Source organism: Triticum aestivum, chromosome 2B, assembly GCF_018294505.1.
Source record: "Triticum aestivum cultivar Chinese Spring chromosome 2B, IWGSC CS RefSeq v2.1, whole genome shotgun sequence".
Taxonomy (NCBI): domain Eukaryota; kingdom Viridiplantae; phylum Streptophyta; class Magnoliopsida; order Poales; family Poaceae; genus Triticum; species Triticum aestivum.
Genome location: NC_057798.1, coordinates 191,701,159 through 191,728,112, shown reverse-complemented (window position 1 = coordinate 191,728,112; position 26,954 = coordinate 191,701,159). Strand labels below are relative to the sequence as shown.

The 26,954-nt window shown below is 43.0% G+C and overlaps 1 protein-coding gene and 1 non-coding gene across 2 annotated transcripts; one reads left to right on the top strand and one right to left on the bottom strand.

The window, feature by feature from the left end:
* The first annotated feature begins 5,102 nt into the window (after positions 1 to 5,102).
* LOC123044286 (histone deacetylase 5) lies at positions 5,103 to 13,969 on the top strand. Its single transcript, XM_044466991.1, has 13 exons — positions 5,103 to 5,436; positions 6,041 to 6,242; positions 6,355 to 6,501; positions 6,819 to 6,931; positions 8,285 to 8,496; positions 8,848 to 8,912; positions 9,240 to 9,410; positions 9,522 to 9,611; positions 10,249 to 10,578; positions 11,902 to 12,095; positions 12,207 to 12,363; positions 13,385 to 13,449; positions 13,569 to 13,969. The coding sequence occupies exons 1-13, from the start codon at positions 5,267 to 5,269 to the stop codon at positions 13,732 to 13,734; spliced, it is 2,082 nt and encodes a 693-aa protein (XP_044322926.1). The 5' UTR covers positions 5,103 to 5,266; the 3' UTR covers positions 13,735 to 13,969.
* A 2,124-nt stretch (positions 13,970 to 16,093) lies between these two features.
* Positions 16,094 to 16,167, bottom strand: TRNAN-GUU (transfer RNA asparagine (anticodon GUU)). Its single transcript has one exon. It is a non-coding gene; the product is annotated as a tRNA-Asn (tRNA).
* Between the last annotated feature and the right edge of the window lie 10,787 nt (positions 16,168 to 26,954).

Genomic DNA, 26,954 nt, shown 5'->3' with positions numbered 1-26,954 from the left:
AACCGTCTCAGCTATTTGCCCCCGATTGAAGTCCTCAAACGCATTATTTCCTTAGTTGATGAGAAGGGCAAGGCTGCAGTTATTGATGAAGGCACTCGTCCTTTGGATGGACAATTTCGAAAGGCAGCATCCTACTCCACTAATGATGACTCTGTCACACATGACTCTGCTGCAAATGTTTTAAAGCAAAATCCTCATGCAACAGCTCTGCATGTGATGATTGATTGTGAGCTACTCCTAAGTCTTCATCAGAAGGTGGACAGAAATCACAAGTGGGTCAAGCGTCAGTTTGGTGCAATTCTTCACAACACGACAATCACTCAAAATGCTGTGAAGAAGAACCACTATTATCTGCATCAAGTCTTCGACCACACCTGTGCTATTCTCTCACATGTCTACACCGATGATGAACTCAAGAAGATGGACTTCCAACAGGACTTTGACTGGTCTCAGCCACCCTCGAAGAAATTCAAGAAGGTCAAAGTTCCTCTGTTGGTCGTCAGTTCATATTCTTCATCGCGCGAGATGGACGAAGCTGAAGATTTAGACGACACTACAGCAGGCCCTACTACAATGGACGACCCCAACAACACTGGCGCTCCTCCATCGACATCATGATGATATTCTTCAGGGGCGTTAGTCCTCACTTTTCGTCCCTTTTGGTCATTTGATGACAAAGGGGGGGAAATTTGAGTTAGTCTTCAAGCGGGTCTTTATATGGGCATTTTTTTGCTAAGTTTCAACTCTCGTTCTTCTAAAGTATTTGTTGGATCGAGTTGTAAACTTAAGTCCGATGGTGGCCTGATACTTTTGCTCTATTCTTTTGCATGTTATTTCCTTATATATGTTAATGCATGCATGCTGAATTACATCAGTCACCATATTTCATCATGTATTTCAAATTCTTCATTCGATATGTTAAATGCGTGTATGAATTACAAGATATAGGGGGAGATCTCCATGATATTACTCTACAATGTGCATTGCTTTTTGAAAGCGAATTCCTCACATATGCACATCTTCAGGGGGAGTTCTTCTATATCTTGCAATCAAATTCCTCAATTCTGAGCACTTTCAATTGATATGTTTATCCCCGTTGAAAACTTAACCTATTTGTCATCAATCACCAAAAAGGGGCAGATTGTAAGTGCATCTAGTGCCCCTTAGTGATTTTGGTGTATTGAAGACTTATAGGTTAAGGGACTAATATGTTTGTGAGTGTACACAGGCTCTATAAGTCGATGAGGAGTTTGATATTTATGATGAAAGTAAACCCCTAAAAATGTATGTCTTCAGCTAAAGACTTTGGTTCTCCTGAAGATTTTGAAAGTGAAGAAATTGGTGTGACCTTGAAGACTTCGATATTCATTTGAGGATTATGAAGCGTGAATACTTTTGTTTTCGTAGTTTCATTTTCTCTTTCTTGAGTCATAGGAAACACCATACTGTTAAAGGGGGTCGAGTTAATACTAAGGAAACTGATTTCCAAGTGATGCTCATCTCAAAATCCTACACCTACCCAATCCTTTCGAGTGAAGCCATTGGAAATCTCATATCAGTTCAGTCAATTTTTTCAGTGACAGAGACGAAGATCTTCTGGTCTCTAAGGAATTTGTTCTGACTGAGGAGTTAGGAATTCGCCATCGTGGATTGCCTACACAGTGAGGAACATGCTAGCCCTAAGGAATTTGAACCTAAAATATCCGACCATTGTTGTGCTATGCGCCAGCTCTCCCAAAATATCTACCCACCTAACGGTCATATCATTGAAGGGCATTTATGTCTTATCATGTCAGGTTGCTCCCTAGGCTATAAATAGCTGCCCACCCTACAACCACTAGCTGGTTGTCTGCTCCGCGAGAAACTGACACTTGTCATTGAGAGCATCCCATCCTCTGGGGACTTAGCGAAAATCATCAAGTGAGGAAAACCCAAAACCCAAACCCAAACACCTACAAACCCAAAGTGATTGAGCATCACTGAAGAGATTGTTCCTGTGTGGAACCGACGCTGTTAACTTTGAGGACTGTGTATCCTCCAGACGGTTAGGCGTCATGGTCTGAGTATCCAAGAGGAATTGTGGATCGCCGAGTGACCAAGTCTATGAAGGTTGGGAAGTCACCTGAAGACTTACCACGAGTGTTGGGTGAGGTCTGTGTGACTTTAGCTCGAGGAGAATACAGTGAGGACTGTGTGTCCTCGAGTTTAAATACTCAGTCGCTCCAACCAGACGTACAACTGTCGCAACAGTTGGAACTGGTCTACCAAATCATTGTCTTCACCAAGCCAACTGGTTCTATTTCCTCAACCCATTCATTTCCTCATCCATGTGTTGATGAACCTGATCATTACTGTTTGAAGACTTTGACTGAAGACTTTCTCTATTTCCTTAATCCAATTTCTTCAGTCACATAGTCTTCAACCTGCTTATCCTGTTTTCACGCTATCTGTACTCTGTGCTTGTTTTCATTTCATCATGATGACTATGTTGTTGCTCAAGAATTTGTAAAAATCACCTATTCACCCCCTCTAGTCGATATAACACACTTTCAATATCCCCAATAGTATGCGTGCGTGCGTACGTTTATGTATGGGTGTATGTATGAGCGTGTGTGCGCGGTTTCTTTTCTTCGAGGGGATGGGGAGCATAGAGGTAAGCGATTTCAATGGACCCGTGTACATGTAGGCGCATCTTAGCGAGGCACCTCAAACCCGCCTCAAACTCCTGGGTGAACGGCCCGGTCACTAACCGATCACAAAAATGCGATCCAGACGGGCTCCTTAAACGAGACTCAAATGCCTAGGTTGACCGGCACATCTCATATCCAGCCCAAATATGGGGCGGATATGGGGGCGCGCGGGCGCGTCTGCCACATCGGACCAGCAGTCCTACCCCACCATAATTTGCATCAAATCTACCAAACCTTCCTCCTCCTCCCGCCTTCCTCCTACCTTTCCCGCGTTAGAGCCCTCGCCGTCCACCACCCTTGCTCTCCATCCTCACCACCGGTCTTGATCCGTCGCCCTAGATGTCGTCCAACTCGTTTGCTACCGTAGCGACAAAGACTACGTCCGCCTCCTCCGTCAGCGTCCCGTCCTAGGCTTCGTCGTGCAAGGTGGAGAACATCGACCGAAGGATCCGGCGATGCTAGCAGCGAGAGAGGGAAGCAGACATGGACGAGCAACTTCCCCCCTGCTGCGCCCGAAACTCCGCATCCCATCCATCCGTCTGTAGACGTGGATTGCGCCGTAAGACCACTTTGGGACAGAGGAGGATCCCACGGACAGTTGGGGCATTCTAGAGAGCTTTCCGCCCACGCAGATGCTGATGGTGGACGTATGTCACTCGTCGCAACTCGTTCGGGCATGGACAAGCATGGGCGCCGGTGGCGCCTGGGCTGCCCACGACCTGTTCGACGGAATGACACAACAAGAGTCGTATGTTCTTGTTGCTCCTATCCGATCACTGCCTTGCATAGACCGCTAGTTCATTTTGGACATCATGATTGCTTGCAAACCATGATCGTTTTGGAGGTGTTCCCGTCGAACATGATCAATGACAATCAAGGTCCGATCTATATGGAGTACGAATTAGGGGATCCAACTTGCACTACATTTGAAGTTGGGACAACATTCGATCCCAAGTCGAGCAATAAGAAGTAGAAGGGAAAGACGACGAAGGCAAGAGGTCTCACAACTTATGAGGATATCTTGTTGGTCAAACTTGGTTGGCCACAACAATGGATCCAATATGCGGCACTGAGCAAAAGGGAAACAAGTATTGGGAGAATATTTGGAAGGAATATCACGAACAAAAGAAATATGTGGAGCCGCATCCTATCGTCACCAACTGCAATGTGGCATCTCTCCAACATCAATGGGGGGTCACTCAAGGGGAAGTAACAAGTACGTCATCTACTACTCACAAGTGACCAAACGCCCTCAAAGTGGGATGGGAGTGGCAACTCACGTAAGCTACTTCATCTTGTCATCATTTTCGTGGGCTTGTTTGTTTTGCATTCTCGTGCTTGTATAATGTTGTTTGCTAGATGGCGGTGGTGACCACTTTGTATCACGAAATGGAGAAGAAGCCATTTACTTTTAAACATTGTTGGATCATAATGAATGGCATGCCAAAGTGGACACAACTTGTGGCCGATCTCAAGGCCGACAAGAAGAGGAATGATGGCTCAAGCTACCACCAATCAATTGGTTTGGACGATGAAGAGGAAGATATTGTCATCGAGAATGGGAGATCCACCGTGCCAAAGGATAACCGACAAGTCATGGGAAACAAGTGGGAGAAGGCAAGGGCCTCCCGTAATGCCGCGGCTACAAAAATGTCCTCCACATGGATGAGCATTTTTCGGCGAGGGAGAGGAGAGGTACAAGCTCACGTTGGATGCGCAAAAGAAGAGGATGGATTGAAACTGAAAGAGGACGGAGAAGAAGCTGGAAATTGAGAGAGAGAAAATCGAGTTGGAGAAGTAAGATGCGGCGATCAAATGGGAGCTCGAGAAGGCAAGACATTTGGAGAGACTGCGCTTGAGAAGGAAAGGTTGCAACTCGCACGGGACGTGGAGGATGCGAAGATCATGTTGGCGGACGAAACCCTCTTGGATATGCATGCAAAGAAGTGGCTTGTAGAGAAAAATAAGGAGATCAACGACCATGGGGAGTACGAGGCAGCGAGGACGGCTGCGGCGGCAGCGGAGCATGCGGCCCGAATGGAAGCGGAGCAGGACACAAGGATGATGCTCGGCGAGTGATCCGGCCAGTTGTTGAGGCATCCATCACGCTCAAACATTGATTTCATTTTGGCATGTTCGGATTGTCGTTGAACTATGATTTACTTTGTTTTGTTTCGAACGGTTGAATTCGGACAATTTGTATCGTATGAGCGATATGTGACAACCCATATAAACGTACTTGGGCATTTGAGGGACGGTACGTGCCAATTCTGGCGGTAGATTTTTTTTTTTTGGCAAAAGTTCGGCGGAATCTTTTGCCGCTACGCGAATTCGAAGTCTCGCCCAGATCAAAACTCAGAAAGCCCGGAGCACCCACTTCCAGGTGGGGCCCAACGCCAGCACGCGCAGGCGCAGGCACGCACACAAGACAAGAGGCTCCACCAACCTGAGGGGCAACCAACCAGTCCAGTCCAGTCGTCTTCCCCATCTCCGCTCCACCCCAATTTTCGACCCGTCTCGCCCCTTTGCCCCCCCCCGTCTCTCCGCCGCCTGCGCTAGGCGATCGCCGGCGCAGGATGGCGGCGGCTGGTGCAGCGACGCCGGTGGGCGCAGCGCCCAGGGTGGGGCTGCTGTACGACGATAGGATGTGCGCGCACGCGACGCCTGACGGGGAGAAGCACCCGGAGAACCCCGAGCGGCTGCGCGCCATCCGGCGCAAGCTCGACGCCGAGGGCGTCGCGTCCAGGTACGCGCTACCCGCGACTCTGTAAGCGAGAACGCCGTAATTTCGTGTGAGGATCCGCGAGGAGGCGTTCGTGCCCCCCCTTTTTTTTTGCATAAAAATACCGTTCCGTCGAAACGCCGGGATGGGAGGTCCTCGCGCGCTTCCGCTGTGTTAATGTATTCCTGTTGCGATTTACGACTGTGGCCATGCCCATTTCGATCTACCAGAAACTGTATTTTTGGTCTCGTGAAAAACTAAATAATAAATGAATCAGTATCCATGATTATAACTGTATGCTTATGTTTTGATTAACATTTGAAGTGGCCCAAATGTTAAAGGGCCTGAGAAAGGGAGGAGAGTAGAGAGATTTTTCATACAACGGGTTCAAGCATGCATGCACTGTAGCTGCTGAAAGGAATTTAGTCCTGGTATTTGTGCAATTTCGGGTAATGGATAGTCAAGCCCTTGCTTGTGTACAGTAGTAACTTGGATGCTACTAGAGTTAAGTTTGAACATTAGCATTATATCGTCTGTCCTATCCACTGTTTGCATTGCTTTGATTAGCTTAACAACTGTATGACTTTGCAAGGTTCTGCGGCTGTAGTTTAACATAAGTTTCTTCCAGGTGTGTGGACATGAAGGCAAAGGAGGCCAAAGAAAAATATATAGCCTCTGTCCATACCCCAAATCATATAAAACTGATAAGGGATATCAGCTCGAAGGAGTATGATTACCGTCGAAACAAGACTGCTAGGAAATTCAATTCCATTTACTTCAATGAGGGCTCCTCAGAGTCTGCTTTCCTTGCAGCTGGTTCTGTCATCGAGGTAATTTAGCGTGTACTTTTCCTGCATTACATATGTACGGTCCATAGTCTTGTACAACAGTTTTTGTTCCATTGATCTTGAGTGCTGACACAACAATTCATTTGACAAGTAGGTTGCTGAGAAGGTTGCGGCAGGTGAGTTGAGTTCTGCTATCGCTCTTGTCAGGCCTCCAGGCCACCATGCTGAACATAATGAGCCAATGGGATTTTGTCTCTTCAACAACGTGGCTATTGCAGCAAATTATCTCTTAAATGAGAGGGTACATATTTGAAACTTCCCTTTGATTTTTCTAGTTAAGATCAACTTGTGCTACTTTTGTTCATCATTTTCTACGCGAAGTAAAAAAAAGCACTAGGCGCTGATTGTGCGTTTTGCCACCGCCTTGTGCTTTTCTGACCAAAGCGCATGCTTAAGCGCAGTTATGCACATATTCAGCGCTTGGCATTTTGCTATCGCCTAGAGCCTTGGCACGCCTTTTTAAACTATGTTTCTATGTAGGAACAATCATCACAATTTGTTATGATGTGATCTACTAAGAAGATGGATTATTTTCTGATCTTCTCTGTTCTGTTACAGCCTGACCTAGGTATCAACAAGATATTAATCGTCGATTGGGATGTTCATCATGGAAATGGCACACAGAAGATGTTTTATAGTGACTCTCGTGTATTGTTCTTTTCAGTGCACAGGTATGACACATCACCTTGGCATTGCTTTGCATGCTTTGTTTAGACTCCAGACATTTTTTCCCACAAACCAAACCACTGCATTTATATGCATTAGAGAGAAAGAAAAGTCTAAGATTAGACTTTAGACTAGCCATATAACCTTCACGATATGATATTCGTGAAGCCATGACAGATTTGTTGCTTACAGTTTCAAGGTTTACTGCTCTTTGAATGGATGTAGTTTGCTGAGCATGTTTCTGACAGTGCATCCTTGCAGTTGATAGAAATCTGGAAACTCCATTTCTTACTTACATGGCATTACAAACCCCATTTTCATATGAGTGAGCTGATCTGACTGCAGTACTGTTTGATATTGTACCTGTAACGATTGGGATGAAGTCTCCTTGTACCACCAATCCACCCTGATAATCTCATGCAATACACTCTTTAGAATATGAAGAAGTTATACAATATCTATTGCTACATTATGCATTGCATGTTGATTCAGTTGGGCTGTATAACACAATGTAAATGCTTGAGCCCAGTCTGCGAGTAATGTGCCAAGGGACCTATTAAGTATTAATCTGTTGTCAATGGAAGAATCTATAGCTGATAACTCTATGCTGTAGGTTTATTCCTTTTTTTGTTTCATCATGGTCATTTTATACTTTCTAGCTCGACACTACTAATATTGGATCGACCTGCATTATGTGTGCCAATCAACATTGTATGGTTACTTTATCAGTCATTTGAATTGTCAACTGCACACCCTTGATTCTGCTTATATATGATAGTAATTGATTAATTGCATTTACTTACTATTGCTAGCTAAGTTTCCCATGCAACTGCAGGGCTATATACTACAATTCATGTTTATATTAGAAAGAGTTGCTTGTAATGTAACTTCAGTGCTTATGATTGAAAACCGAGTAGTACTTGTTATACAACTCTTGCTCTATTATATTTGATTAATTTGCACCATCATAATCTGGACCAACCAAAATACATGATGTTGAAATCTATCTTTTTCCTCTGACAAATGTGAGAATGTCCAGTCTCCCAGCAACGCTGAAGCTTCTTCTAACAATAAGTATATTAGATGCCTGAAGAAACCTGCAGTTTCTAACTGCTTATTGTTTAAGTTTACAACTGTACATGTCTTAGCTTACAATGAATCAACGGATTGTAACTTGCCATGTGCGGTAAAGGCCTCTCCTAGAACTATCCAACCAATTCTGATATTGTGAAATCTCAAACTTACACAGCTGTTCCATTGCATTATTATAGAAGCCAAACTTTTCTGGCCTGTGTCATGTGGTATTCTGTTGATCCTTCAATAGTGTGTAAACTATTATTCCAATGTTTGCTTTGTAGATTTGATTACGGAAGCTTCTACCCTTGTGAAGGGGATGCATCTCACTGTTTCATTGGGGAAGGAGCTGGTGAAGGGTACAACATTAATGTGCCCTGGGAGCATGGTAAATGTAGTGATGCAGATTATGTTGCTGCATGGGACCATGTACTGCTTCCTATTGCAGAAGCATTTGATCCTGATATAATATTACTGTCTGCTGGGTTTGACGCAGGTAGGCAGTTGAAAAATTCTTAGAAACTATCTTATCCGTAAAAGTTAAACACGTCTAACCAAATCTAGGCATTTCTTACTTGTGAAGCCTGACTGTTGATATATACTGACATTGTAGTTTATTCTGTGGGCTAGAAGTGCCTGCTTTGAGTAGTACATCTCATATACCTGATTTCTTTCTTGCATAACCATTGAGATATTCACTGATGATATTTTGATAATCGCTGGGACTTCGTTGTATTGTATTGCTATTACATGGCAATGGAATCGGATCTTCTGTGTATGTCATGTAGTAATCATGCATGTTATTGTTACTCACTGGTTTTGAATATCTTCTCCCTTTTTTTGGTAGCAATGGGTGATCCTCTTGGTGGTTGCTGCATCACTCCAGATGGATATGCACTGCTACTAACAAAGGTATGCATTTGCAGGCTTGCATAAAAATGACCTTTTATTTAACTCACTGAACCATGCACTCTCCTGGCCTTAAAAACATTGATCATGACTCAGTGAACCATGCACTCTCCTGGTCTTAAGAAATATTGATCATGCTTGACCTTGGAGTTTAGATATGCCAGAATAATGTTTATCTGTTTGCCAGTCATTCCTTTTTGTTGTCATGCTTCGCTGTTACCTGTTAGAAATTTCCATTTGATCTCATCAATTTATTACTATCTTTTTTTTTCTTGTACTTTCTGCTCTGATTGGTGCTTATGCTTGCGCCTGTCTGCTTATTACCCGCAGCTGTTAGGTTTTGCAAAAGGAAGGATTGTGATGGCTCTTGAAGGAGGCTATAACCTTAAGTCCATAGCAAACTCAGTTTGTGCTTGCACAAAAGTTTTGTTGGGAGATAACTTCACATATAACTCTCCACGGATGCAACCATTTGAATCTACATGGAGAGTCATACAAATGGTAATGGTCTGCAATGTACTGTTTCTGTGCAATTTTAGCCTTGCTATAAATATCTGTAATTAAGTCCCCCCCCCCCCCCCCCCCCCCCCCCAAAAAAAAAACACTGATCAGGTACGCGATGAATTAAAGGCATACTGGCCTGTTTTGAGCAGCAAGCTTCCGGATAATGTACCTTTGAGGAGTGCACCGTCATATATCGAGGTAAATTTCATCTTTCTGATTTTTTTCTTGGTGACTTGAGTTGGGCCTTGCTTGGTTAACCTCCGACTAATGGATTGTGCATTTGTGCTATTCTGTACAAGATGTGGATCGCCTCATTCCAGATCTATTTGCTGGGAAATTTGACACCCTCTTCTCTTACTTTCTACAGACATGCCATATCAATACTTGCAGTTTTCAAACCACATTCTTAATGGATAATTTCTTTTTGTTCCAGGTTTTAAATGAATTACCAAATCTAGCCCAATTCCTTAGATGAATGCATGTTCATGAGTTGTGTGGAATGGTGCTCAGTTGATAGGCTATTTCCATATTATCCGCAGGCCACCCATACTTGATGAACTTTTTTTTTCTCGTTGTGATAAATGCTTCATGTATATGTTTTAAGGTGCCTATCAAGTCTTAACTATTGCAAAAGCACATACAGAGTTATACAGCTCAACTGTATCTAAACTGTGCATCTTTAATTATCTCGTGTCAATAGTTTGGTTTACCATTTATGTCTCTTGATGCTTGGAGGCTTACTGCATAGCTGGGACGAATAGTAGAGAGTATTAACCCAATGGTGGAGCCCTTGAATAATTCCTCTTTCTTGTTTTCCCCTTTGGGGAATGAACAGCCGTACGCATCCTCTGGTTCTGAGTCTGATGTTGAAGATGTTAGTGAGCTTCCTGATGCTATTTCATCTGTCAATGTTACTCAAGTTGTTGATGATGTTTTAAGTAAACACATCACAATGTTGAAACTTGACGAAGATAACCTCGTGACGAAGAACACCTCAAGTGATTCAGTTCAAGCACAAGACGACGTACCTGTTGTGGCGTCTACAAGAATATATGATCTACCATTTACTTGGAGATCAGCATTGTCAAAAGTTTATGTTTGGTATGCCAGCTTTGGTTCAAACATGTGGAAACCAAGGTTCTTGAGCTACATTGAAGGGGGGAAGGTAAAGTTGAAAACACATTGTCTTTTTATATTTTGCAAGGAACATTAGGTTCATGGGTTGGAGTTTTGTAGCCTGTTGCTGCATTCATCACATCGTTGATTTCTCGAGGAGATTTCATTTGGTACACGCCTTCAGAAAAATAGTTTATGGAACTCAAATCATTCACAGAGGGTACTTTTGTACCTCTCGCACAAATTGGGAAAACATATTTCTCGACTGCGTACATTAGTCTGCTATGGGTCAATGTATCAATTCAATTGGAGAAGTTGTTGCTGCCCAGAACGATGGCAGCTCACGCTTGCTCCGCAATGATCGAACAAACCTTCTCTATCCCATGGCTCTTCATCCCTTCGTCGCTGCTCCTCTTAGTTGGTTTGGTCTAGCAATGTGTGAATCACAGTCGTTGACCTGAGGATAGGTGTCTATGAATGGAAAGCTTCACGACCATTGGCTGTAGCAACGTTGGAAGAGATTGAACTGGCTGCAGCTCCTTTATCTTCACTCTGTCCTCTAGCGTACGAGGGAGATTTTGCGGGGAGCAAGCTGTGGTGGAAGGAGATGCAGATGGGGGGAGACTTGTGTGAGATCAATGAGACCGATTTTTTTGAAACAAATCTACATGTTCAAACATTCTCAAAAAAATTGTAGACACACATCAATGGTTGACGTTCAACCTCAAAAAATTTCAGCTCCTAATTCGACCTACATTAATAGAAATAAAAAAGACAAAATTGGACGTGAATAGTGTCAAAGTACTATTCACCCAAAGCTTCCACTATTCACATTCGAATTTGTCTTTTTTGAATCTACAATTGTACATTGAGTTTTGAGCTGATTTTTTCCGGAGTTGTAGACATATACCCCACATGGATGTTGTCAAATAATTTCAGTTTTTTTGGAAATTTCTAAATGTGAATTTTTGTGGTTGATCTCACGATCTCACCTAATGTGAGATCTCATACAAGTCTCCCCTGATGCAGATGGGATGAGATGGGGTTGGGCCTGGAGGTGGGCTGTGTGTGTTGGGCCATGCTGAATATCCAACCACGTGAAATAGGCTACAATACCCTTTATGACTTAGTGTCTTGTTCTAATCCTCACTATTGACTCACATGGAATTTATAAATTTTTCTAAAAAGGTCTATACCGAAGGAACTCTTTCCAGGGGTATGTTGACCTTCAGGAAGCATTTTTAGTGCTTTCTGCAAATGTAAAATGCATAAGTGCCTTCTTATTATGATCTTTAGAATTACTAATACAATATTCCCCTTCGTGAAAGATTGTTTTGCGTGAAAGATTGCTATTCATGTTGATCTCTGACAGGTTGATGGTATGAGTATATCATGCTTTGGTTCACATGACACAAGCCCACCAAGAGGTACCATGTGGAAGACTGTGCCTCATAGATTGTTTTTTGGGAGATCTTCTACCCCTTGCTGGGGTACCGGTGGTGTTGCTTTCCTCAACCCTGAGACAAACTACAATGATGAGTCATATGTCTGCATGTACAAAATAACGTACGTATATTCTAACCACATCTACATTGTATTGATCCTTGATTCAGGGCTGAGTGGAACCTGATCTTTTGTCAGCGCTCTGATATCATCATAAAATTCCCTTTTTTACAGGCTTGAGCAGTTCAATGATGTATTGTTTCAAGAGAACAGGTTAGTGAAGGATAACAGCGAAGATGGAAAACTTGAGTCTCCCAGCTCTCCTTTGATTGGCTTGTCCGAAATAGAGTCTGTCTCTTCAAACAAAGCTCTTCATCTTGAACCTATCAAGGTTTGATTTGCTACTTTCCATATCAAGCGTACACTTATCCTTCGCATACAGTTTTCCATATGCCTATAAATGAGAATAGTTAATATCGCATCATTGATAAAAAATGCTCTTAAGAGTGACTGCTCTTCCGGCAGCACTTTGATAAAGGACACAACCAACCTCTTTCATAGCCATCACTGGCAGAATCTCACTCTTACTAGATGAAGACTAATGCCTGCTGTTAAAAGGGTATCCTTTTGTAAGGAAATGCCATGCCCTGCCTCTTTGGTCTTTAAAGGTTCATCCGAACTTAGACTTTATAAGTGCCTGTATTACCTGGGACCTGATGTCCAGTCGAGCATTTTTTGACAAATCTGGCCCCTTTGAGCAACTTCAGACACGTCTGGCCCCAGGGCAAAACTATTTCGGAATCTGGCCCCGGGGGTCGGCGCCACACCACATGGCGCCGAACATGTACATCTCGGCGCCGAACTAAGTGGCGCCGAGGTGTACAGGTTCGTCCTCATGTGGTGTGGCGCCAAGCAAATCTGTCTCTAGGGTTTCTGTTGGGCTCACCAGTGGTCGGTGCTGAACATGTACATCTCGGCGCCACTTAGTTTGGCGCCGAGATGTACATATTCGGCGCCATGTTGTGCGGCGCCGACCCCAGGGGCCAGATTCCGAAATAGTTTTGCCTGGAGGCCAGATGTGCCTGAAGACGCTCAAAGGGGCCAGATTTGTCAAAAAATACTCCAGTCAAGGTTGCAGTTTGGAATGTTATCTTGGGTTTGAAGCTCTTTAAACATCATTATAGCAGTTAAATAAGGTCATCACATTACAAACTAAAAATGTTAAATTAACATCCCCCCTGTCATAATAATGGACACATTTCTAATGCCTTATCCATGGGCATATACTGACAATAATTTTGTAAATAAATCTGACATTACTGATGTTTTCGTTTCAGTCAATTATTTCTGCAACTTATTAGTTTCATAAATTCTGGAATATTGTTCATGTTCCATATACAAATTTGCTGCAGGATAGCTGGTACTCCAATGTACTTCACCTTGGAGAGGAGGACGGCCTTCCAATCTTAACTATGACGTAAGTTCCAGTCTTCACTTAGCAATTTCTTTTAGATAATATATTCGACACTCTACTTGAAGGGAAGCTCCCAATGAAATTGTCTTTCTTGGAGTGTGAAACTGTTTGTTTCCCTGCAGATGCCCCTCAACAGCTGTTGCGCAGCACAAATCTGGCGAGCTGCCATTAGCTCCTCCATCTGAGACCTACTCCGCCACTCTGATCAAGGGACTCGTGGAAGGGAAGCAGCTGGACGCCAACGAGGCCGCCAACTACATCTCCTCTGCTGCCGCAAGAAGCCTGTGAACTTGTGGAGGCTGCTTCGCCGTGTGTTGTGTACAGCCAGTGGGAAGGAAGGAATTAAGGGATTGTGCGTAGTAGGCATGTAAAAATGTAGTTTGATTCGGAACCAGGGGAGCCGTAGAGGCCTCATTTTGTGCCACCATTGGATCTGACTATGTTCATCAGTAGGATCGTTTGGAGTTTGCGCTGGATTGATGACTACTCAGAATATTAAATGGATGAACTAGTTTGAGTAGCACATAACCGAACTTGGGGTCTGTGACGCAGGAACTCACACGAACCTGGTTTATAGGAAAGTCTAGAGTGCATCTGCCCATATGCATGGTAGGTGCCCGCTGCCTGCCCTTTCCCAAAGATCATGTATATGCGTTGCGTACAGGTAAATAGGATTCTCCCATACTTTTTTCTTGACGGTACATGACGATACTCCCATGTTACTTTGGAATACATTTTACAGCCTCTGCCGCGCACAGCAGAGAGATGAGATGTGGTTCAAATCGCGTGGTCAGTTTGTTTGGTCAAAAGGGTGCCGAGGCCATCATTTTTAAAACAGAATAAAAGTACCGTGGCCATCTAACATGTAGTTTGGAAGTAGAATTAATTTAAAGAAAAGCGACCAGAGATGCTACAAATGGAAAGTAAGTACGAAAAGGAGGAAATAGCACCGATGAAAAATGAAATAAAAAAGAATCGCCACCATTGGATCTGACTATGTTCATCAGTAGGATCGTTTGGAGTTTGCGCTGGATTGATGACTACTCAGAATATTAAATGGATGAACTAGTTTGAGTAGCACATAACCGAACTTGGGGTCTGTGACGCAGGAACTCACACGAACCTGGTTTATAGAAAAGTCTAGAGTGCATCTGCCGATATGCATGGTAGGTGCCCGCTGCCTGCCCTTTCCCAAAGATCATGTATATGCGTTGCGTACAGGTAAATAGGATTCTCCCATACTTTTTTCTTGACGGTACATGACGATACTCCCATGTTACTTTGGAATACATTTTACAGCCTCTGCCGCGCACAGCAGAGAGATGAGATGTGGTTCAAATCGCGTGGTCAGTTTGTTTGGTCAAAAGGGTGCCGAGGCCATCATTTTTAAAACAGAATAAAAGTACCGTGGCCATCTAACATGTAGTTTGGAAGTAGAATTAATTTAAAGAAAAGCGACCAGAGATGCTACAAATGGAAAGTAAGTACGAAAAGGAGGAAATAGCACCGATGAAAAATGAAATAAAAAAGAATCGCCACCATTGGATCTGACTATGTTCATCAGTAGGATCGTTTGGAGTTTGCGCTGGATTGATGACTACTCAGAATATTAAATGGATGAACTAGTTTGAGTAGCACATAACCGAACTTGGGGTCTGTGACGCAGGAACTCACACGAACCTGGTTTATAGGAAAGTCTAGAGTGCATCTGCCCATATGCATGGTAGGTGCCCGCTGCCTGCCCTTTCCCAAAGATCATGTATATGCGTTGCGTACAGGTAAATAGGATTCTCCCATACTTTTTTCTTGACGGTACATGACGATACTCCCATGCTACTTTGGAATACATTTTACAGCCTCTGCCGCGCACAGCAGAGAGATGAGATGTGGTTCAAATCGCGTGGTCAGTTTGTTTGGTCAAAAGGGTGCCGAGGCCATCATTTTTAAAACAGAATAAAAGTACCGTGGCCATCTAACATGTAGTTTGGAAGTAGAATTAATTTAAAGAAAAGCGACCAGAGATGCTACAAATGGAAAGTAAGTACGAAAAGGAGGAAATAGCACCGATGAAAAATGAAATAAAAAAGAATCGCCACCATTGGATCTGACTATGTTCATCAGTAGGATTGTTTGGAGTTTGCGCTGGATTGATGACTACTCAGAATATTAAATGGATGAACTAGTTTGAGTAGCACATAACCGAACTTGGGGTCTGTGACGCAGGAACTCACACGAACCTGGTTTATAGGAAAGTCTAGAGTGCATCTGCCCATATGCATGGTAGGTGCCCGCTGCCTGCCCTTTCCCAAAGATCATGTATATGCGTTGTGTACAGGTAAATAGGATTCTCCCATACTTTTTTCTTGACGGTACATGACGATACTCCCATGCTACTTTGGAATACATTTTACAGCCTCTGCCGCGCACAGCAGAGAGATGAGATGTGGTTCAAATCGCGTGGTCAGTTTGTTTGGTCAAAAGGGTGCCGAGGCCATCATTTTTAAAACAGAATAAAAGTACCGTGGCCATCTAACATGTAGTTTGGAAGTAGAATTAATTTAAAGAAAAGCGACCAGAGATGCTACAAATGGAAAGTAAGTACGAAAAGGAGGAAATAGCACCGATGAAAAATGAAATAAAAAAGAATCGCTAGAAGGAGGGCTCGAACCTCCGACCTTGTGGTTAACAGCCACACGCTCTAGCCATCTGAGCTATTCCAGCTTGGTGCTCATGATGCTAAAGTTAGCTCTATGATTGTTTTGTCTGCTTACATCATGTCACATCCACTCAACCACCGCCGGGGCACCGGACCCACCTGAAAAGCCATCTAATGTGCTATTTAATTTAGTATATGCTAATACAACTCCATGCATGAATGTTTGTTAGAAGTTCCAAGAAAGGCTTGAAGAATAATCCTGCCTATCAAATTCATGTTCAACAACATTTTCATACATGACATGAAATTTAGATCCTAAAAACTAAACACTATACACATAGAATAAGTTCCTCACGAATAATATTATACTTTTATAAAGGATGCTGGAGTACCCGCCTTCTGGGGGCTTCGCGGGCGAGAGTGCTCTCCACGCAGTCCATTTCGCGGCGGCGCGACATGGAGGCCTCTCGGGGGCTCTCTTCACTGTCCGATATGCCAGGACGGCGCGCACCCGAGCGACCTGGTTTTGGTCGCCATCCTGCGCTTCCCGCGCACGATGGGGAGGCCAGATCCGTGTGTCGGCGTCGCTCGCCCTGCACCGCCTCCTAGTAGCCTCTGCGGGCGAGTAGGGCCTCTGTGCCGTCCGTTTCACATGCTCATAGTTCCGCTACCTCATGCAGGCTTTCCGCACCGTCTGATCTGCCCAGACGACACACAACCGGGCTGTTTGCCTTGGGGGTCCATGACTGGTGGACCAAGGTCTCTACTGAGGCCACTTTTCTGTGGTGGTTTTCGATGCGACCGTGTGCGAGGCCTCTTGCGCCGTCCCCGTGTGACAAGACAGCCGTACTAGCCTGTCAGCATCGCTCACCCCCCACCGGAATGGTTGGCTCCTGCGTGAGCGCATGCCTTGGTGTAGCGCATGCTGGGTGGTTGGAGAGGGCCATACATCCGACTATGGGTCGCAACATCAGGCGAGTGGGACGTCAACGTTCCGTGGGTACAACTGATGGCACACGTATTTTACTGACAAAATTCCGCATGCGACTGACGCCTGTGGGTCGTTTTATTGGAAGGACTTAATGTGTTTAGCTGATATCCACAGGGGAGTGACTGCCGGTGATTCGGTGTTGTTCTAGAAGGACTTATGGAGCGCTGTTCCACCTGCCGCTGTCCGTGGAGGCGAGGGAGTAAATGAGGGACTTGTAGAGAGTCGCTGCCCATTTTGATCTCTCATCTGAACTCAATGACACTTGGTTCTGTGTCTAGGGTGGGAAGGAGTTTAAGGCAAGTAAATTTTATGCTCACTACTTCAGTGAAAGGCAGGTAGACGAGGCCGGAAATCGAAATGCACCTCACAATGAAAATTATTCCTTTGGTTACTGCTGGCTGATAGGCTCAATACCAGAAATATGTTGAAACGAAGGCGGTATATAACTGAGATTAATGATTAGAGTTGTTTGCTCTATCAACACCCCTAGAGAGACACTATCACACCTTTTCTTCAAGTGTCCTTTTAATGTGGAATGTTGGAGAACCCTGGGCATCGAGTGGCCGGCCAAAGGTTGTAGGTTGAGATTAATCCATGATGGGAAGGCTAGTTGGAACAAACCTATGTTTGCGGAGGTCTTTACAATAGAGGCATGGGGGATATGAAGGAGCGCAACGAAAAATTGTTCAGGCGGATATCCCAACTCATGGCTCTTGGATGTCTAGGTTCAAGAGAGATTTTGCCTTGTTAGCTCATAGGGCTAACCAAACTCTAGAGCCTTTCATCTATGATTTTGTTCAAAACTTGTAGGCCTTTGTCCACTTTTTTCTTTTTAATTTTATAGAACTCCCCTTCTCTATGTAAATACATGTATTTGTAACCCTCCCTTTTATCTTTGAGTTCTTAATTTAAAGTCAGTGAGAGCCTTTTCTACTGTCAGCGAGGTTTAAAAAATATATCGGGCCAATTGGCCAGGGGTGGTGACCGCAAGAGGTCGGGTAGCCGGTGTTGTGCCGGGTTAGAGGGCGCGGGCGGGTCGGTGTTTGGTGTGTATGTCTGTTTTTTGTGGTATATAATGGGGGTGGCCTTCTTCTCCCTGCCTGCCCCTCACATTGTTCTCTTTTGGTTATCATAGGGATTCTTCCGGTTTCTTTGTGTTTGCTTTGCTTGCCATCGGTAGTGGCCAGGGATGCGTTGCCTTTTCATGCCTTCTTTTGATGTCAGTGATGTTCGAGGCGGGTTGCTCATTCGCTTTATTTTCGCCCTCCTTTTGGCATGTTTGTTGCGTTTGGTTTCTTTTGCATGTGTTCTCCTCGCCCGCTGACCTTTTTATTTCCTCGTCTATGTTGTGGCTCCTCTGGGTTGTTCTTCGTTCTTTGTTTGTGTCTGTTCTTAGGCCCTCGTGCTGTTGTTGGAGGTTGGATGCTTCTACACCCTGTTGATCCGATTATCATTTTCCTTCTCCCTTGGAGTTTTCTCCATTTACGGTTTTCGGCCGATTGTCCTTGCGTGCTTTTGATTTCTTGCATCCTTAACGATGGTTCTAGCTTCGTGCGCCATTTCAGGATCGGGTGCCTCTTTGTCCTCAAGGTCCTTCCTGGCTAAGTATGGTTTCAGCATCATCTTGTCTGCTCTTTGCGACGCAGAGGTGGTGGCTGAGTGCCAGCAACAGGAGCAAGAGCTTGGCATGATCCAGGGGTGGGTTTCCCTATATGGTAGGATGCTCGTACCGTCCACCATGATTGTGGCTGTGTGCTTACGGATATGTCTTTGCCATTGTTACTGATGTGCGTATGCGTTGATGTGTTTAGGGATATGTTTACTGATACGGTTATGCATCTGTTGTTCAGTGCATTTGTGCTTGTTCATGGTCATGTACGAAGCCGATTTTTTTCATGGGTCATTCATAAAACATATTGGTCATAAGTTGCTTAGATTCATGTGTAAGGCAAGCGATTCTGTGCATATTGCTCATAAGTTACTTGGGTTCGTGTATAAGGCAGGCCGTTGTGCGCTGCAAATTCCAAGACATGGTCCACAGAAAATACCAGGGCTTGGCTCAAAAGCTCATCTGCCAATTAGCATGACCAAGCAGTTCAAACCATATGGCCAAAGGTAGTGGCAATTCCACATTGGTGACCCATGGTACACACGTGGCCGTCCAGTCACCAGGGTCACGCACAAGTTTGACTATCGTTTCTAGCATCATGGTGTGCCTGACCCTACTGTACACACATGTTATCGACGACTACACACGGGCCTAGTGATCTGATTCAACATCACCGGAGAGCTATACAGGTGGTCGTCCAATCACCAGGGTCATACACAGGTTTCGCTATCATGCTCGGCACTGCGACATGCCAGCCCCAATTGCACGAGCATGCTATCAATGACTGCATATGGGCCTGGGGATGGCATGCCCGGAATCATTGACGTAGCCAATGCGTAGGACAAACCAAAAAATGTGGTTGGAAGTCTAGAGCTAGAAGGCTAAGACCCTCTACTAACCCGTCGACGCTGCAGAATAGGTGTCTGGCATAATCCAGCCTGACGCACGCCGCCAATAGCTAACGAATCCAATTTACGTGATGATTTTACTAGATATTTTGTTCCTACATGGTAGTCTTTGTAGAATTTTACCGCGTTCGCACATCTCTTTTTGTTGATAATCTCTCTAGTAATGACCAATTATGATAATATGGAGAAGACCCCAGAAATGGTAGTGAAATCACGTATTTAAAGTGACAATCACCTACCATAAAAGAATCAAGCAAGGAGGCCAAAGAAGGAATTGTCTGCGCTTCTAGTGCAAAAGACGACGTTTCATACGACCGCGCCCGCTCGTTGGGTGGTCGTATGGATTGCCAACACCACCACATGATTGACTACTTCCACATCGTGAAATCAGATCGGGGATCTGATGCCCAGAGAGACCAGAAACTTGTCCAGAAGGTAGAATCCTGGCCTTTGGAGATCATCCGGTGGAGGGATTGGCAAGGAGAAGAGGACCATCTCCCTCACCAAGCACAAGGGGGCTACAACATCATCACCACCGTCATTGTCTTCGTCATTAACATCATCATTGTCATCGTCATCATCATCCACATCCTTATCATTCTAACATCAGGAACCCTAGTGGATCTCTTGTGTGTTACACATATCATTCACTCATGTTTGTCATCATCCCCATCATGATGTTTGCTGTTCCCATGTGTGAGTAGACCCCTAGTTCTCGGGGATATATATGAACCTTGGTATGTGTAGGATCTGAATTGTTATTTTCGATATGAGATCCTCTGTTGAATGCATAGTTTAATAACTACATGAATGCCATGAAGGGGCCCCACTCAGCATTTGTGCCTTATGGCCACGAAATATATCATTGTCGTTGTAAAGGGCTATGATACGTCTTCGGCGTATCTATAATTTTTGATTGTTTCATGCTATTATATTATCAATTCTATATAGTTTATATGCAATTTTGGGAACTAACCTATTAAACCGGTGCCCAGTGCCAGTTGTTGTTTTCTGCTTGTTTTTGGTTTTACAAAAAGTCCCTATCAAACGGAGTCCAAATGCTACGAAACTTTTTGACGATTTTTTGGACCATGAGAGACTCTAGAAGCTTCGGGGGACGACCAGAATCCTGACGAGGAGATGACAAGGCAACAGGGTGCATCCAGGGGGGGTAGGGGCACCCTAATGTCTTCTGGGCCCCTCGTGGCCCCTTTTGACCTAATTCCAACCTTCCAGCGCTATAAATTCCCAAATATTCTAAAACCCTCAGAGCGAGATCCAAAACAATTCTTCCGCCGCTGCAAGCCTCTGTTCTTACGCGATCCCATTTGGAGGCCTTTTCCAGTAATCTGCCGGAGGGGGAATCGATCATGGAGGGATTCTACATCAACCTTGCTGCCCTTCCGATGATGCGTGAGTAGTTCCCACAGGACCTATGGGTCCATACAGTAGCTAAACAACTCCCTCTCTCTTTTTGATCTTAGAAACAATGTTCTCTTCAGAGATCGATTCGATGTAATATTTTCGCGGTGTCTTTGTTGGGATCCGATGAATTGTGGGTTTATGATCAGGTTATCATTGAAAGTAATTGGGTCTTTTCTAAACTTTATTATGTGTGATTGTTATAGTTTTGTATTTCTCTCCGATATATCTGTTTGGTTTGGCCAACTAGATTGATTTATCTTCAGCAAGAGAGGTGCTTTGTGGTAGGTTCAATCTTGCGGTGTCCTCACTCTGTGACAGGAGAGTAGCGAGGAACGTATTGTATTGTTGCTACTAAGGGTAAAATGATGGGTATAATCATATTGCTTGGTTTTCTTCTGTCTACATTATGTCAACATACTTCATGCATTACTCTGTTTGTCATGAACTTAATACGTAGAGAGGAAAGCATAGAAGAGTTCTTGAAGTGGAGTAATAGTAGTAGATGTAGATGTATGTCGGTCTACTTGTCACAGATGTAATGCCTATGTACTGATCATGCCATGAATAACGTCATAACTATGTGCTTTTCTATCAATTGCCCAACAATAATTTTTTACCCACCATACTCCATGTTCTTGAGAGAGATGCCTCTAGTGAAAGCTATGCCCCAGAGTCCATTCACTATATTTGCTAAAACCCTAAAACCTTGCTGCAATTTATGTTCTTTTATTTTCTTTTGCAATTTATATATCTTCTACTATCAGACTTAATCCTTGCAATTGACGAGTACAAGGGGATTGACAACCCTCTTGCCAGCGTTGGGTGCGAGTATTTTCTCTTGTGTGTGCAGGTACTGCTAAAGGTCGTTTGCGTGAATCTCCTATTGGTTCGACAACCCTGGTTCTCTACTGAGGGAAATACTATCCACTACTATATTGCTTCACCCTTCCTCTTCGGGGAAAATCCCAACGCAGCTCACGAGTAGCAAAAAGAAATTCTGATGCCATTGCCGGGGAGACTTCATCAAACAACTCAAGGTCCCTTCATACACATTATCATTTACTTGTTCTACTTTTTATTTGCTTTTACTTGCCTTCTCTTTTTAATCTCCATCCACTTATGTTGTGGTTTTGTCACGACATATGTCCTCATGAAAGGACTAAGTATCGAGGCCATCAAAACTGGGTGGTTGCTTGAACGGGGATGATCGGGAATGAAAGACACAGAGTTACCCAGGTTTGGCCCCCTCACGATAGAGGTAAAAGCCTGCTCCTGCTAATTATGATCTCGATTACAAGGATGTTGGAAATATGCCCTAGAGGCAATAATATTTGTATTTTATTATATTTCCATATTCATAATTAAAGTGTTTATATTCTATGCTATAACTGCTATGATCCTAGAATATGTGATTCAGTGCAGAACTCATATGCATGTGTGGAATGATAAACAGTAAAATAAAGGGTTCCTAGTCTCGCCTCTAAGACTAGCTCAAGTGTTGTTAGTGATCAAGTTTTTCGGATCTTAGGATATCATTAAGTGTAATGATGATTGATGGTAGCTGCAACTACGTCGGTATTTCCCCGGAGAGGGAGGGATGATGTAGCACAATGACGGTAAGTATTTCCCTCAGTTATGAAACCAAGGTATCGAACCAGTAGGAGAACCAAGCAACAAAATGTAAATAGCACCTGCACACAAACAACAACACCTCGCAACCCGACGATTTAAAGGGGTTGTCAATCCCTTCCGGGGTACGGCGCCTCAAGATAGGCAAGCGGACGTGAGTTAAATTGTAATAGATTGATAGATCAAACGCCAAATAAAATAAATAAAGACAAAACGCAACAAGGTATTTTTGTATTTTTTTGGTTTAATAGATCCGAATAAAAATGCAAAGGAAAAGTAGATCGCAAGGCAAATATATGAGAAAGAAGACCCGGGAGCCGTAGGTTTCACTAGTGGCTTCTCTCGAGAAAAATAACAAACGGTGGGTAAACAAATTACTGTTGGGAAATTTATAGAACTTCAAATAATTATGATGATATCCAGGCAATGATCATTACATAGGCATCACGTCCAAGATTAGTAGACCGACTCCTGCCTGCATCTACTACTATTACTCCACACATCGACCGCTATCCAGCATGCATCTAGTGTATTAAGTTCATGGGAAAACGGTGTAATGCAATAAGAACGATGACATGATGTAGACAAGATCCGTTTATCTATATGGCGGTAGATATAGATCTCGTATTTTTATCCTTAGTAGCAATGATACATACGTGTCGGTTCCCTTTCTGTCACTGGGATCGCGCACCACAAGATTGAACCCACTACCAGGCACCTCTTCCCATTGCAAGATAAATATATCAAGTTGGCCAAACAAAACCCAAATACTGTAGAAGAAATATGAGGCTATAAGAGATCATGCATATAAGAGATCAAAGAAACTCAAATAACTTTCATGGATATAAAAAGATATGACTGATCATAGACTCGAAGTTCATCGGATCCCAACAAACACACCGCAAAAAGAGTTACATCATATGGATCTCCAAGAGACCATTGTATTGAGAATTCAGCTAGAGAGAGAGAAAGCCATCTAGCTACTAACTACGGACCGAAGGTCTATAAAGAACTACTCACGCATCATCGGAGAGGCACCAATGGAAGTGGTGAACCCCTCCGTGATGGTGTCTAGATTGGATCTGGTGGTTCTGGACTCTGCGGCGGCTGGATGAATATTTCGTCGACGCTTCTAGGGTTCTGATATTTTTGGGGTATTTATAGAGCAAAGAGGCGGTCCGGGGGGCACCCGAGGTGGGCACAACCCACCAGGGCGCACTAGGGCCTCCTGGCGTGCCCTGGTGGGTTGTGCCCCCCTCGGGGCACCCCCCAGGCGCAGCCAGGGCCTGTTGTGTTCCTTCTGGCCCATAAAAATTCTCCATGGAGTTTTGTGGCATTTAGACTCCGTCTAATATTGATTTTCTGCAATGTAAAAAACATGGAAAAAACAACAACTAGCACTTGCCACTATGTCAATAGGTTAGTACCAAAAAATGATATAAAATGACTATAAAATGATTATAAAACATCCAAGATTGATAATAAAACAGCATGGAACAATCAAAAATTATAGATACGTTGGAGACGTATCAACATCCCCAAGCTTAACTCCTACTCGTCCTCGAGTTGGTAAGTGATAAAAACAGAATTTTTGATGTGGAGTGCTGTTCATTAAGTCATATCATATTCTTTTCTTTATAGCATGGACATTTGGACTTTTATGTGATTCAAAGCAATAGTCTAGTTTTGACATAATAATTTAGATACTCAAGCATATCAACAAGCAACCATGTCTTTCAAAATATTAATGCTAGAACAAGTTATCCCTAGCCCATCATGCTCAAACATTGATCCATTCATGAAACACACTCTAATATTAACTACACCCAATACTTGAGCACAATCATATTTCCTCCTAGTTGGTGCTTTTGTAAGAGAAGATGGAGACTCAAATTTCAAAAAAAATAAAAAATTGCATAAAGTAAAAGAAAGGCCCTTCGCAGAGGGAAGTAGGGATTTGTAGAGGTGCCAGAGCTCAAAGCGAAAAAATTAGAGGTAAAAACATTTTGGGAGGTGTATCCATCCCCCAACGAAAACGACTCACAATTCCGAATACTTTCCATGCTAGATATGCCATAGGCGGTTCCTAGACATAAAATAAAGTTTATTCCTTTTTCCACCATACTTTCACTTTCCATGGCTAGCCGTATTCATGGGTTCCCTCCATACCAACACTTTTCAAGGAATTTATTATTTGACAACATAAAATAAATACTTTTTTGCATTTCGGGACTGGGCATCCCTAAAACCTTTGTCTTACTCTCGTGCAATGACAAGTGAATAAACACTCATCGTGAGAATAACACATCTAGCATGGAAAATATTAGTCACCCATTACCGTTCCGTGAGCGAAACAAACACACAAAAGAGAAGTTTATTTTGAAAATTAGAGATGGCACATGCAAATTTGCTTAGAACGGCAAAATAATACCGCATATAGTGGACTCATGTGGCAAAACTAGTTTAAAGGATTTTGGATGCACAAGTAGGGGTCATACTTGGTGCAAAATGAAGGCTAACAAAAAGATTGAGAAGTGACCAACCAAGAAACGAATAATCTCATAAGCAAGCATTAAGCATAATTAACACCGAATAATGCACCACAAGTAGGATATAATTTTCATCGCATGATTATTGACTTTCGTGCATGCATAGGGAATCACAAACCTTAACACCAATATTCTTACTAGAGCATAATTACTCATCAACATAACTCACATATCACATCATCATATCTCAAAACTATTACTAAGAATCAAGTTTATTTTGTCCAATGATCTTCATGACATTTTCTTTTACTTTATCCTTCTTGGATATCTATCACTTTGGGACTAATTTTCATGTGTTGCTTTTCATAAGCTCAAACAAATATAAGTGAAGATCATGAGCATAACATATTTTCTTTCTCTCAAAATAATTTAAGTGAAGTAAGGGAGAATTTCTTAAAATTTTTGCTAACTCTCAAATAAATCTAAGTGAAGCAAGAGAGCATTTCTTCAAAAATACTAAGCACACCGTGCTCAAGAAGATATAAGTGAAGCACTAGAGCAAGTCCTAGCTCATAAAAGATTTAAGTGAAGCACAAAGAGCAATTCTAATAAATCATGATATAATTTTGGCTCTCTAAAATAGGTGTGTCCAGCAAGGATTGATGACTTAAAACACAAAATAAAACAAGCAAAAACACATATCATACAAGACGCTCCAAGCAAAACACATATCATGTGACGAATAAAAATATAGCCTCGAGTAAAATACCGATAGTTGTTGGAAGAAAGTGGGGATGCCACTCGGGGGCATCCCCAAGCTTAGTTGGTTGCTCATTCTTGGATAATAGCTTGGGATGCCGGGGCATCCCCAAGATTAGGCTCTTACATCCTTCCTTCATCCATCGTAAGATAACTCAAAACTTGAAAACTTCAATCACACAAAACTCAACAAAACCTTTGTGAGATCCGTTAGTGCAAGAAAGCAAACCACTACTATAAGTGCTGTATCAAACCAACTCATATTTTGTTTTTGTATTATATCTACTGTATTCCAACTTTTCTATGTCAAAAACTCATCAAAGAAAACCATAGAGCCATCAAAATAAGCACACAACACAAAGAAAACAGAATCTGTCAAAACAGAACAGTCTGTAGTACTCTGGAACTTTCGAATACTTATGGAACTCCAAAAATTCTACAAAATTAGGAATACCAGGGTAATTTGTATATTAATCTCATGAAATAATAATCAGTGCAAAAACTCTTTTCTGTGATTTATGAAAATTATTTTCGTGAGTGCAAAGTTTCTGTCTTTTTCAGCAAGATTAAACAACTATCACACAAGAAGATCCTAAAGGCTTTACTTGGAACAAACACTAACTAAAACACACACAATAATAACAGTATCATAATTGTGCTAACACTCAAAAACATAAAGCAAAAAGCAAAAATATATTTTATTCATTGGGTTGCCTCCCAACAAGCGCTATCGTTTTATGCCCCTAGCTAGGCATAATATTTTGTTGATGCTCACAAGAAAGATAATAATTGGAACACAAAGAGAGCATCATAAAACAAGTGACAAATAAATTTAAGTCTAACATACTGTTGGGGAACGTTGCAGAAAATTAAAATTTTTCCTACGGTTTCACCAAGATCCATCTATGAGTTCATCTAAGCAACGAGTCTAGGGAGAGAGTTTACATCTACATACCACTTGTAGATCGCGTGCGGAAGCTTGCAAGGTGATGATGTAGTCGTACTCGACGTGATCCAAATCACCGATGACCAGCGCCAAACG

Coding starts and splice junctions, on each gene's coding strand:
- LOC123044286 (XM_044466991.1), top strand. CDS start 5,267: ATGGCGGCGGCTGGTGCAGCGACGCCGGTGGGCGCAGCGCCCAGGGTG. Junction 12,096..12,206: donor GTCTGCATGTACAAAATAAC/GTACGTATATTC, acceptor CCTTTTTTACAG/GCTTGAGCAGTTCAATGATG. Junction 12,364..13,384: donor TTCATCTTGAACCTATCAAG/GTTTGATTTGCT, acceptor AATTTGCTGCAG/GATAGCTGGTACTCCAATGT.